We start from the raw sequence: 13,389 nt of genomic DNA on the forward strand, positions 1-13,389 counted from the left end.
ACAACATATGTCAAGGTGCAACCTGCAGCACAGCCCCAAGAAAAACCACTCAAAATGCAGCCAATATCAAGCTGCCAGGGAACAAGTAAAACTGCCTCCAGACAGTAACATGCTGTTCCCTTAATAGTGAGGGGGTTTAATCTAGGAATCTGTTAGGCAATGGGTGCGAGTCACATGCTGCTGGAAATTCAGCCACAACTCTCAGCATGGATAATAAGTGCTATATTGAGGTTATATCCAAGACTGAGCGCACCCTGCTCCTTTCCATGCAATCCCAGGAGCAAGGCTCACATACAGTACATTGTTGGTCTCCTTAAAAGAAATTAAAGTCCCAGTAATGGCTCTCTGATCTGGTAACAAGTGAGGTAGGAGGTACCTGTTACAAGGATAAAATCAGAAGAGTCTTTATGGTTGTCCTTTTGATTGTTTAGTTAAATAAGGACATCACCATTGTCAACATCCTTATATAAAGAATTCATATAGGAAGTCTCAGTGGGAAGATCAGAGGATATCAACTGGAATTTCATAATAATCCCGACAGAATCTTAAAAAAAACTCTCTTAAAAAAAAAAATTAAAAAAATGTAGTCATCATGAGAAAAATATATTACAAAAAAATATAACACATATATAAACTTCAAATCAAAATGACACATAAAAAAAAATGAAATGGGAACTGGAAATGTACTGTTTGCCTGCAATGTGGTGCAATGTTACACAGAATAATAAAAATAAATTTAATAAACAAAACTAAACTGAGCCACTTAAAAAAAATGCACAGGCAGGCCCAGGCATGCTACCTGCACAGTAAGAGGCCATTATCCTCTATCTCCCCTTGGTAGATTTCTACCTACAAATTCTTAATTGTGGTCAAAGATTTGCTTGGAGAGCCCAGGTCATGAGTGGAGGAGACAGTCCATCGATCGTACATATACGACATGCAACTTGGTTCAGAGAAATACAATAAAAAAAATGGGGGTGGGGACAAAAAAATTATGACGACTGCTACTGGTCATCAACACTCCACTTCACAGAGAGAACACAAGGTTTTCTGTACTGTGACTTCAATTATCATCTCTGTTGGTTGTGTTTCAATTTTAAGGCAAGTCCTTCACTCTTCAGAAACAAAGGAATAAACCATTCAAATGGAAAAAATATATTCCAACCATGGACAAGGCACAATCCTTCCTCCTGTTTCTCTTCCAGAGTGAAAAAGTCTGTCCTTGTAATAACAGGCTTCAGAGGGATATCTTCCATCCACTGTATAACTCCTCCATAAGCGAGAAAACTTCCAAGAAACAGGCAAAACCGAGTGGTTTAAATAAGTGTCCGTAGAGCACGGTCACCCTCCCTTCAGCGCACACAGAATCCTTGTAAATCTGCAGAATGTTAAAGCACCAAAACGGTTTATGAGGCCCTAGAAGAGGTCACTTATGATCCTTGTTTTTCTTTGAATTAGTCACTGTTAAAAAGCATGAAAGAAAGTAAGATTTTTGGCAGGAGCTGCCAGTGGCTCCTAATGGAGCAGTGCCTGCTGTAACCAATAATGGCACAGTGCGGCTGCACAGAGCACAATGTGCCGCGCTTTGTGGATCTGTGGATGTCATGTACACAGAGTTCTTTACATCCATGTCGCTGCTCGTCTTCCTGGGGACAGAGCACAGGCGGAGAAATTGGAGGGCTCGACCTCCAACAAAGATATGGAGTCACACAACAGACAAGGACCAGTCACTCTGCTACAGAGGGGGTTCTTCATCCATAGGCTCGTCCTCCGTTCTAAAAGAGATCAAAATCATTAAGTCATTCAAGGAAAACATACTATGCCTTTAAATAAGAACTTTTCAACTGTCTCCAGCTTGGTCTGGTATAATAAAGAGCTTGCTTCAACCGGTGACACTGAACTATCACGTGAAAACACAAAATGGCTGGTCACAACATTGCATGATGTGGGGGATATCTCCCTGCTCTTGCTCTACAATTAATTTCTGTTTCACTCAAAACTTTCAAAAGCTTAAAAGGAACTTGTCAGGATAGAAATATGACAGCTTCAAATTTTTTTAACTTTGAAGTTAGTAACTCTGGAGCGGTCATCTTTACCCTTACTTCACTCTTGGCAAGTTAATTATCTGGACAAACATATGCATATCAGGTGTTATGATATCTGGAGGATGCATATTTGTTCATAGTCAGAGAAGCACTAAATAAAGAAGCAAGGAAACCGATTACAGCCCCAGCGCTTGCCATTTTAAAACTAGTAAACAGTGCCAGCTCCCATATTTCTGGCTTGACAGACATCTTTACAAAACACAGCTCATATAAGCAGCCAGGCCCCATTCACACCTTTGTTTGAAGCCCCAAAACGTTGGGAGGAGAAAAATATAATTTATTCTCTATGGAGGTGGTTCCACAACAAGTTGTCTGAAGGCAAACGCCTGAATCTCGAAGACGTTTTAGAGCTTTTTTAGTAGCTCGAATCAGGCAGATTGGTGTGTTTTTGAAGCGTTTTTGATACATAGAAATGGATGGAAACACTTGATTAGATTGTTTAATAGTGTTTTTCGGCTCATATACAATAAATAAATAAAAATAAATAATAATAATGAATACTTCCCCTAATTAGAACACCTAACACTAATCCTAACCCTATTATCCCCTAAACTTAACAAAATAAATATTAAGTAAATGAATCCCTATCCATAAACTTTAACGCTTAACCTGTAACCCCTTGCAAAAAAAGATAATATTAAATAAATAATAAATAAAAGCTAATGAAAAAAGATGAAAAACGAGGAAACAGGTGATATTTTTCTTTAATGGCTAATAAAAAAAAAACCTACAAAGTTTAAAACGCTTCAGAAACGCGTATAAAAACGTCCCCAAAAAAAAAAAAACACGCTTAGAAAACGCGACACTCAAGTGTGAACCAGGGGAGAAGAATACAGACTGATAAAGAACTTTAGACTGTAGATCCTGGAGTAAACACCACACATTAGATACTCTTCATAAACCCCATTAAATTTTCCATTCCTTCAAACCAGTGAAAGATACTGAACCCAACAACTTAACATGGCATTGCTCACCTTCTCTCAGGATGGACGCCCACAGACAGGGACGCCATTGCGGTCACTGTCTCAGCTTCTTCATTCTCACATTTCTGTGCCTCGACAAGAGAATAGGAGATTGTAGAAGCAGCATTATGCAAACATGGCCAATATTCACCTGCAAAATATGAGACGAGCAAATGAGGCATAAAGATTTCTACTGTGGTAAAGAGCAATACACCTAATATAGTTGCAATTTGCGCATTCAGATATGTCCTGTGAGGAATCGTACAACACCTGAATTTAGAGAATCAGAAATATTAAACTGCATGATTTTTAGTAAATAGTGTAAATTTGCTTGCAAAAAATATAATTTTCCAGATTTATATATGAATTCAAGTAGTTGTAAAGTCAGAAGGTTTATCTTCATGCATTCTATGCATTAAGATTAAAAACTTCTGTGTATAGCAGCCTCCCCAACACCTCCTAATACTTACCTGAGCCCATCTGTCTCCAGTGATGTCCATGAGTGTTTTGGCCTTCCGAGACTCTACCTTCTGATTGGCTGAAACACAGCAGCGGTGCCACTGGCTCCATCAGCTGTCATTCAAAGTAAGTCAGCCAATAAGGAGAGAGAGGGGGCGGGGCCAGGTCGCAGCTTCGTGTCTGAATGGACACAGGGAGCTGTCTCTTGGCTCGGGTGACCCCACAGCAAGCTGCTTGCTGTGGAGGCACTTGACAGGAGGGAGGGGCCAGGAGCACAGAAGAGGCACCCAAGAAGAGGAGGATCTGGGCTGCTCTGTGCAAAACCAACTGCACAGAGGAGGTAAGTATAACATGTTTGTTATTTTTATTAAAAAGAAAAAAAAAGACTTTTCAATCACTTAACTTCTACTGCCTATGCATTAAAATATGTGGACTTTGAGCATAATGGGACTTTTCAAGTTACTAAAAACGGTCTCATAATTACTTATAAAAATATACAGAAACATTTTTTATTTTACTTAAAGTGGTTGTAAACCCTCATGTACCCAGTGAAGTGACTAGCATTTGGTGATACACAGAGATTAAGGAAATCCTCCTTCATAAGTTGTAGCTGTGTATCAGCAGTCAATTCTCCTGTAAATCATTCTGAAAACACTCAAAATAAGTATTTTGCTTCACTTCAATCAGCAGTGGTCGGGATCTGATATTTTTACACAGCCAAGAGCTCTGAGCCCTAATTGAAGGGTAGGGAGTTGGGACACACTCCTCTTCACACAGTATGGAGAACATGCAAAGCTGTGGATAACAGTCACAGGCTGTGCTGCAGCTCCCTCCCCCATCTCCATTTTAACTCTGGGTGTTGTGAAAAGCTGCCAGATGTGACTCATACTGATAACAGAGGAAACAAGCAGCAGGGAGAAATGACACTTAGAGCTTTGGAGAGAGGCAAGTATACAATATAGAAGGATGAGCTTTTCTCAAATTTAATGTTTGAGGTTTACAACCACTTTAAGTTACATAAAATGCACACACAGTTGTGTTCAAAATTATTCAACCCCCAATGCTGTAAAGGGTTTTAGGGAATTTAGTGTACATTTGTAATTGTATTCAGAATGAAATCCTACAAGGACTTCTTAAAGAACCATATGCAACTAAAATGACATCAATTGGTTTTGTAATACAGTAGTAAATGTTTCTTTTGTGAATTCTTCATTGACACAATTATTCAACCCCTTAAAGACTACCACTCTGAAGAACAGAGGTTCATTGAAGTGTTTTCAATCAGGTATTGAAAACACCTGTGGATGTCAGGGAGCAGCAATAAAGCCTAATAAGCACCAATTAGGCAGCTTTAAAATGACTGTGATACTCAGCTCCTTCTAGACATTTACTGGTGTGGTTACAAACATGGTGAAGTCAAGAGAATGGTCCAGGAAGACAAGAGAAGAGGTGATTACTCTTCACAGGAAGGGCAATGGCTATAAGAAGATTGCAAAGATGTTAAACATACCAAGAGACACCATAGGAAGCATCATTCGCAAATTCAAGGCAAAGGGCACTGTTGAAACGCTACCTGGTCGTGGCAGAAAGAAGATGCTAACTTCGACTGCTGTGCGCTACCTGAAGCGTAGAGTGGAGAAAAGTCCCCGTGTGACTGCTGAGGAACTGAGAAAAGATTTGTCAGATGTGGGTACTGAAGTTTCTGCTCAGACAATACGGTGCACACTGCGTAATGAAGGCCTCCATGCCAGAACTCCCAGGCGCACCCCCTTGCTGTCTCCAAAGAATAAGAAGAGTCGACTGCAGTATGCCAAAAGTCATGTGGACAAACCACAGAAGTTTTGGGATAGTGTTCTGTGGACTGATGAAACAAAATTAGAACTGTTTGGGCCCATGGATCAACCCTATGTTTGGAGGAGGAAGAACAAGGCCTATGAAGAAAAGAACACCTTGCCTACTGTGAAGCATGGCGGGGGGTCAATCATGCTTTGGGGCGGTTTTGCTTCTGCAGGTACAGGGAAGCTTCAGCGTGTGCAAGGTACCATGAATTCTCTTCAGTACCAGGAGATATTGGATGACAATGTGATGCAGTCCGTCACAAACCTGAGGCTTGGGAGATGTTGGACCTTTCAACAGGACAATGATCCCAAGCATACCTCCAAGTCCACTAGAGCATGGTTGCAGATTAAAGGCTGGAACATTTTGGAGTGGCCATCACAGTCATCAGACTTAAATCCAATTGAGAACCTCTGGTGGGACTTAAAGAAAGCAGTTGCAGTGCACAAGCCTAAGAATGTGACTGAACTGGAGGCTTTTGCCCATGACGAATGGGCGAAGATACCCGTAGATCGCTGCAAGACACTTGTGTCAAGCTATGCTTCACGTTTAAAAGCTGTTATAACTGTAAAAGGATGTTGTATTAAGTACTAAGATTGAATGTCACTTGGGGGTTGAATAAAACTGATAATGATGTGAGCACAGAAAATACATTTGTGGTTATTTCATTATAAATGTTATGTTATATTTGTCTGACCTACACGTGCCTCTTTGATTTAATTGTAAGCAGGATGACTGAATGATCAAATCAATGTTGAACTGGCTAAAACAATCAATTTCAGTGGGGGTTGAATAATTTTGAACACAACTGTACTCCACAAATACAATACAAGAAATTCTGGTGCACCTCCCCTGGTCAGGATCAAATTGCAGGAAGGCCAAAATGCAAGGTACAGAGTAATCTCTGGGATTTTACTGTCTGTTTGATTTCCAGATGTGATAATATAGCTTCATAGGGGAGGCTTTTCTTGCTTTTAGGAAGGTAGGAATCACAGACTCAGAAACCTTTCTAGCCTTTATAAGTTTCAACAGTCATGCCAAGCCAGACACTGAGAATTAGAATGGAATAGAAGGCTTTGAGACAGCTCGAGATCTCGTTTGTTGTGAAGAGCCCAGGGTTCATCTGCTAGAGGTATTAGTATGTATGTGTACCAGGTTCTTCCAAGCCAGATTGGTGCAATTAGAAAGACCTTTCCTTTTTTATTGCTTTACAGTATCTTCTTGAGCAGACTAGGTAGGATTCACACTGGATTGAAGGTGTAAATTAGCCTGAACGGAGACCAGGGAATCATCAAGGAATCTAAGACAAGAGCTAGAGGGTCCCTGGTTTTGGCAATAAACAAAAGTAGTTGTTGAATCTGGAGGCTAAGATGTCCAAATGTGGAATCCCCCATTTTTGGCATATCATATTGAAGACATCTGGATGAAGAGTCCATTTTCCTTGATCCAGGCAAAGGCGGCTGAGATAGTCTTTCCAGTTGTGCATTTCTGGGATGTGGACCACAAAGATCTTGGCAGTGAGTTTCTGTTCAAGAGAGGATTTGGTTTTCTTTGTTCAAGGCAGATTTCTGGTGCCCCCTGCATGGTTGATGTAAGCAACCTTCGTGGAAATATCTGACTGCACCCCGATTGGGTGCCCCTCCGAAGGGGGTCTCAGTGCTGCAGGGCCAACCTGACTGCTCTGAGCTTCAAGATGTTGATGAGAAGCTTGGCTTCTCTCAATGGCCATGTTCCTTGGACTGTTAGGGATTGGAACACTCCTCCCCAGCCTGAGAGACTTGCACTTGTTGTAATAACTTTCCAGTAATAGGGTAGATTGGACTTTCCCACTGTCAGGGCTGGGGTGCTGATCCACCTAAATAAGGAGTTCCTTGCTTGTCTGGACAGGAGCATTGGAAAATCAAGAGGCATAGTCTGCTTTTTTCAGGCTGACCAGATATTTTGTTGGAAAGTTCTTGAACTGAATCATAGAATTGGTACTGCTTTGAAGGCCTATCTTTAGGCCTAGAACTCAAGTATCTCAATGTGGGATGTCTCTTGGATTTAAATTCTTGTGCATAGAGAAGGCATTTGATAGGGTGCATTGGGGGTATCTTAGCAAAACCCTTTTGAAAATTTGGTTTTTCAGGCCATATTCTCTCTGCCATACTGACACTATATACATCCCCCCTCAGCTAGGGTCTATTCCTCAGGGATGCTGTCCAAGCCTTTTTGCATCACAAACGGTACTAGACAGGGATGCCCTTTATCCCCCCTGATATTTAACCTAGTAATTGAACCTTTGGCTTCCCATATTAGACAACACCCCGGAATTAATGGCTTTCCAGTTGGTAACAAAATTCAGTCCATTAGTCTCTTTGCAGACGATATCATACTCATGCTTACTCAGGTGTCTGAATCCCTGGCGGCGGTCAGTGGGGTCCTCCGTCTCTTTAATACTGCATCTTACTACAAAGTGAATGAATCCAAATCATATATTCTGGACTTGGGTCCTGACCCTAAAACTAGACAATCTCTACGAGGCGCTTACATATACGTATGGAAAGATGACGGTATCCCCTATCTGGGGACAACGCTAACCAGATCGTCTGCACAGTTGATGTTGGCCAATTATTTCCCTTGGGTAGATAAACTTAAAACTCAACTAGCTTGTCTCGCACAACACGAACTATCTTGGTCCGGTCACCTAGCAGCATTTAAAATGCAATTATTACCCCAAATTTTGTACACATTTAGAACAGTGCCCATCCCAGTCCAGCAAACCTTCTTCAAAACTGTACAGGGCATAAGTTAACAACTTTTTGTGGAAAGAGAGGAAAGCCAGATGTGCGTTTGCAAGGGAGAAGAGTCCTTGAGAAGGTTGAATAGATAGCCTGCAACTTCGATGCCCTGAGCACAGTAAGCAGAGGTGCTAAAACCTTTGCAAACACTCTGGGAGCAGTTAAAAGGTGAAAGGGCAGTTTGAACATACTAAAAGTGGTTGTCTGCCAATGCGAACCACAGAAAGTGCTGATTATGTGTGTAAAATAGGAACATTTAGATCGGCATCATGAATGTCTACATATGCTATGTATTCCTCAAAGGCAAGTGCTTACTAATTCCATGTGGAATTTTGGGATTTGAAGGCATTTTTTCCCAGAATAGGACAAATATCCTTTTGGGCTTTAGTACCATGAACAGGTTTGAGAATTCTTTGAACTTAACATATAAAATTTGGTTTTCAGCCACTAGATGGCGCTGCTACCCGATTTGCCGATAATATTTGAGTACTGTATACAGTTCTATTTATGCTGATGTTTTTCCATTTCAATTATGCTTGCTGGGGCTATTTGATATGGTTGTTCAATCCAAACATCTGTTTTATACGTGGATTTTGATGATCTATTAATTTAGAATAAACATCAATTGAAGTAGCTGATTGCTATTAATTGGTTTGCTTCCGGTGAATGGAACGCTTTCCATTCGGCTTTCTGTTTCCGGGACGCAATGACGTGCCCCACCTATCCCCAGCACTATATATGTAGCGTCAGCGCTGTCTGGCCACACCCCTGACGATGTCAATGTATGACGAAAAGCGTTGGGAGGAACCAGCTGCGGCTGACGCTATCACGAACGGGGGACGCGGCGGCCATTTTGTTGGAAGGAAATCAACACACGCCACTAAGCCACGGAGGAAATGGGACGTGCTGCTTCCACTCTGCCCTAATGTAAGCTGCTACGTATATGTTTTACCTCTTAATAAATTGCTTTATACATATTACGCTATGAGAGGTGTCTGTCTTATTCCCGCATGAGCTGTATAGTGCATGAGGAGTGAGACTGACCGCCGTGGTAGAGAACATTGGGAGAGTCTTCCTGGTTACAAGTATCCTGTTTAAAGATCTCAGCTTTCCATGACCTTTGTGTATCAGTTGTGGATTTTTTTTACAAATGTTCCCAATACATGTGTAATAATAATAATAATCTCTCACCTACAGGTGGTTCTAAAATGGCTGCCGCATATTTAATGAACCATGTGCTTGTGGGGGGGGGAGGTGCAGCCATGTGTGGATGACCTCACTCAAAATGACCTGATGAGTGGACAAGAGGTATGACCACATCCTGTGGGCGTTCTCTTGTGCACAGTACTATAAAAAAGGGTTAATTTGCATGAGAAAGCCTCTTTCCCATCACCCTGACTCCTTGGATAGTCACACAGAGAAAACATCCATGATGTAGCTTTGCTGGCTTTTGTTCATTTTGGCTGTTTGGAGAAACATGCGGCCAAGACCTTTGTCTTTTGTTGCAGACATCCATTGGAAGCTGTTACAACTACCAGAGCTAAGTATAATTTCATATTTTTGGGAAAAGGGGTTTTATGTCTAAGTATTTTGTGTGACGTTTATGGTAACTTTTAAGATGTGCAAGGAAGCTTTATGTATTATGATGTCCAGTAATGGTAACTTTTAAGATGTTTAAGGAAGCTTTGTGTTTATGATGTCCAGTAAAGTTTTGTTTTATGCTTTTCTATCAACTGCTCTTGGTGCCTGCTCTCATTCTTAATATTCATGAGATATGTCAGTGGCTGTCCAGTATACCTGAATTATAAATTTTGTTGATATTCACCATTTGTTACAACTGGCGTAGTCGGCAGGATACTGCATGGTCACTAAATATAGAATATTTGGATGAAATACAATGTTATATAAGGGTGTATGAGTAGTGTCCATTAAATTGCTGCTAGTGTGAGCAGTTTAGTGGATAAGCCCTAAGGACAGTGTTATAGAGGGTGTGTGAGCATCCATCAAATTGCTGCTAGAGTGAGCAGTTTAGTGGATGAGCCCTAAGCACAGTGTTATTCATTGGATTGCTGCTAGAGTGAGCAGTTTAGTGAATAAGCCCTAAAAACAGTGTAATAAGAGGGTGTATGAGTAGTGTCCATTAGATTGCTGCTAGTGTGAGCAGTTTAGTGGATAAGCCCCAAAGGACAGTGTTATAGAGGGTGTGTGTGTAGTATTCATTAAGTTGCTGCTAGTGTGAGCAGTTTAGTGAATAAGCCTTGAGCACAGTCACCTTGAGCCAGGACAATACACTAATATTGTGATTGATTTTGCATTTGTGTTCCCCCTGAGAGTAGAGATGCATAGTCTTTTTAAGAAAAGCAATAAAACAGGAGGTAAGGAACCAGTTTCTAAGTAAGGGGCGATTCCTACCTGGGTCTGTTCTGGGTACTGGAAACCCATTGCAGAGGAATTGATTAAATATGCTGCTCCAATCTATCCAGACCTTGGTACTGAACTGGGTACACAGGCTTTGCATTTAGATTTGAGCGTATATTCAAAAAAGGAGCGGAAAGCCGCTGCCACTACGGGGTGGTTGGTCGTGCAGGCCTTTTGCAGCGAGGTGCAGAAGAATGAAGCGCTTGAGAAAGAGTTGCAGGAAGTGAAAGAGATGTTGGTTCAAAGTAATGCACGTCGAGTAGTTGCTAGAGAGGATGTGTCCTGTTCTGATGGTAGTGATGATCTGAATGAGTGTCAGGCATGGCCGATAATCACACATCAGAGAAAAGGTAAAATAAATTGTGAGCATGGTGGAGAGAATGGTTTGTGCAATAGTGCTTGTGATGAACTGAATGAAGTGGAAAAGGGACCTACTCAAATTGAGCCCAAGGAGCAGCTTGCAGTGGTGACCGAAGACACTGCAAGCGAGGTAAAGTTAAACCTGCTGTGGCTTTGAAGTGTGTTCAAACTTCTTTAGGCAGAGATGCCACAAAGGACAAAGGCCCTAAGCCTGCAAGGAAGACAAGGCCTATGGTCTCCAGAAGAAACATGTGGACTGATTTACTTAAGGCAGGGGTTCCTAGAGAGAAAATAGATGGGCTCCCTACACCAGCTTTGTTTAAGAAGTGGGAACAAGTGAATGGGAATGGTTTATTCAGCCACATTAAGTGTTTCTGCTGTCATAGAATAGGGCATTTTGCTAGGTACTGCCATGCTGTGACGATTGGACAACAGCAGGCTAGTATTCGCAGGACAGTACGGAGAGACACGCAAGTTTATTCCTTTTGTTGGAAGTCAAAGCCTTTCAGTGAAAATGTAACCAGGCAACAGTGGGCACCCTATAACAGTTTTGCAGTTAAATGTGAGCAGTGAGCAATGTTTTTTGGCACAGGTGGAAGGAACATATAATCCGCTTTGTCTCTAATTCTATTAAGGTACCGAGCATCGAGAAGTGGACCAGGACCAAACCGGATGGGATGGGACAGACCAGAAGATGGGAACCTGAGGAAGATGCAGATGATTTCCTGATGGTGGCTTAATTGGAGTGGACTTACATCTGAGCATTTACCAGGAGGACAAGGAACTTTCATCATTTACCAGGAGGAGGACAAGGAACTTTCATCATTTGGGATTTTCTTTCCACAGACTGCCAAGGACATTGCTAACCCTATTTAAAGTTTGAAGATTCACATGCTATAGTCAACAGGTGGTATGTGCTGCCATGGTCTATTTGTATTGCCATAATATGGAGTTTCGATTTTCAGGCCATAGATTCTTGCAAGCTATGGCCCTCCCCATTGATATGCAAATAAACCAGTCTGATTGGTTTAGGAGCAAAAGGAACAAGTCTGGGTTTAGATTTGATAGAATTTTAAGAAGTTTTTTTTATTGCATACACATTGTACATGCTTAAGATAATTAGCTTGTGCATGTTGTAGGCATATTTTTGTAAAGAAGTAGAAATGTATGTAATTGTTTGTAATGTTGGTAATTATTGCAAATGTATGGGATCAACAGGTGGATTGTATCAGTTGTGGATTTTTTTTACAAATGTTCCCAATACATGTGTAATAATAATAATAATCTCTCACCTACAGGTGGTTCTAAAATGGCTGCCGCATATTTAATGAACCATGTGCTTGTGGGGGGGGGAGGTGCAGCCATGTGTGGATGACCTCACTCAAAATGACCTGATGAGTGGACAAGAGGTATGACCACATCCTGTGGGCGTTCTCTTGTGCACAGTACTATAAAAAAGGGTTAATTTGCATGAGAAAGCCTCTTTCCCATCACCCTGACTCCTTGGATAGTCACACAGAGAAAACATCCATGATGTAGCTTTGCTGGCTTTTGTTCATTTTGGCTGTTTGGAGAAACATGCGGCCAAGACCTTTGTCTTTTGTTGCAGACATCCATTGGAAGCTGTTACAACTACCAGAGCTAAGTATAATTTCATATTTTTGGGAAAAGGGGTTTTATGTCTAAGTATTTTGTGTGATGTTTATGGTAACTTTTAAGATGTGCAAGGAAGCTTTATGTATTATGATGTCCAGTAATGGTAACTTTTAAGATGTTTAAGGAAGCTTTGTGTTTATGATGTCCAGTAAAGTTTTGTTTTATGCTTTTCTATCAAAACTGCTCTTGGTGCCTGCTCTCATTCTTAATATTCATAAAATATGTCAGTGGCTGTCCAGTATACCTGAATTATAAATTTTGTTGATATTCACCATTTGATACACTTTGTGATGAAGGTCTTGGTTATCTGGTAAGAGTCAGTGTTATTGAACTTGGTGGTGGCTCTTCTGGTTGCACCCTAAGCAATTTATCGGTGTGGATTGGACACTTTCTGGGACTTTCTTCCTTCCGTATATGGACTTGGGCGTCTGATTGCACATGTTTTGGATCAGCGCTACACCTTTAATTAACAAACCTTTGAACTTGTCTTGTGGCAGTAACGGGAAATGACTCCTAGGGACAAGAGGTGGTATAGGGCATTTTGCAAATCTAACTGTCCTTGGGCAGTTTTGTATGATTTCAATTAAAGGAATTTTGAACTCTATTTTTTGCCCTTTTAAAACCATTGATTGAACCCACAAGTTTGGGACATCTGTGACCAAGAGAGAAGCAAAGTGTAACAATTCCCACTTCATTCATTGTGAAGCAGGCTTTGTGTTGAAAGGGCTTAACTTGGGTTTTGAGGTTGATGTCTGGCTAGCTCTGCGTTTTGAGGGGCTGGGGCTTCTGCAGAAGGTGGTTTTGGGACCTTCT

General features: G+C 41.2%; 1 protein-coding gene across 6 annotated transcripts in view; it reads right to left on the minus strand.

Moving 5' to 3' along the window:
* Nucleotides 1-542: 542 nt before the first annotated feature.
* HDAC4 (histone deacetylase 4) overlaps nt 543-13,389 on the minus strand; it is a 666,648-nt gene continuing 653,801 nt past the window's right edge. For all 6 annotated transcript variants that reach the window (XM_082260868.1, XM_082260870.1, XM_082260869.1 and 3 more), the window contains 2 exons: nt 3,080-3,218; nt 543-1,775 (listed from right to left, as the gene is read on the minus strand). In XM_082260868.1, coding sequence (XP_082116994.1) covers nt 1,736-1,775; nt 3,080-3,218 — 179 coding nt within the window. In that variant the 3' untranslated portion in view covers nt 543-1,735. The remainder of the gene's footprint in view (nt 1,776-3,079; nt 3,219-13,389) is intronic.

This window comes from Pelophylax lessonae (genome assembly GCF_965119305.1).
Source record: "Pelophylax lessonae genome assembly, chromosome: 6".
Lineage (NCBI taxonomy): Eukaryota > Metazoa > Chordata > Amphibia > Anura > Ranidae > Pelophylax > Pelophylax lessonae.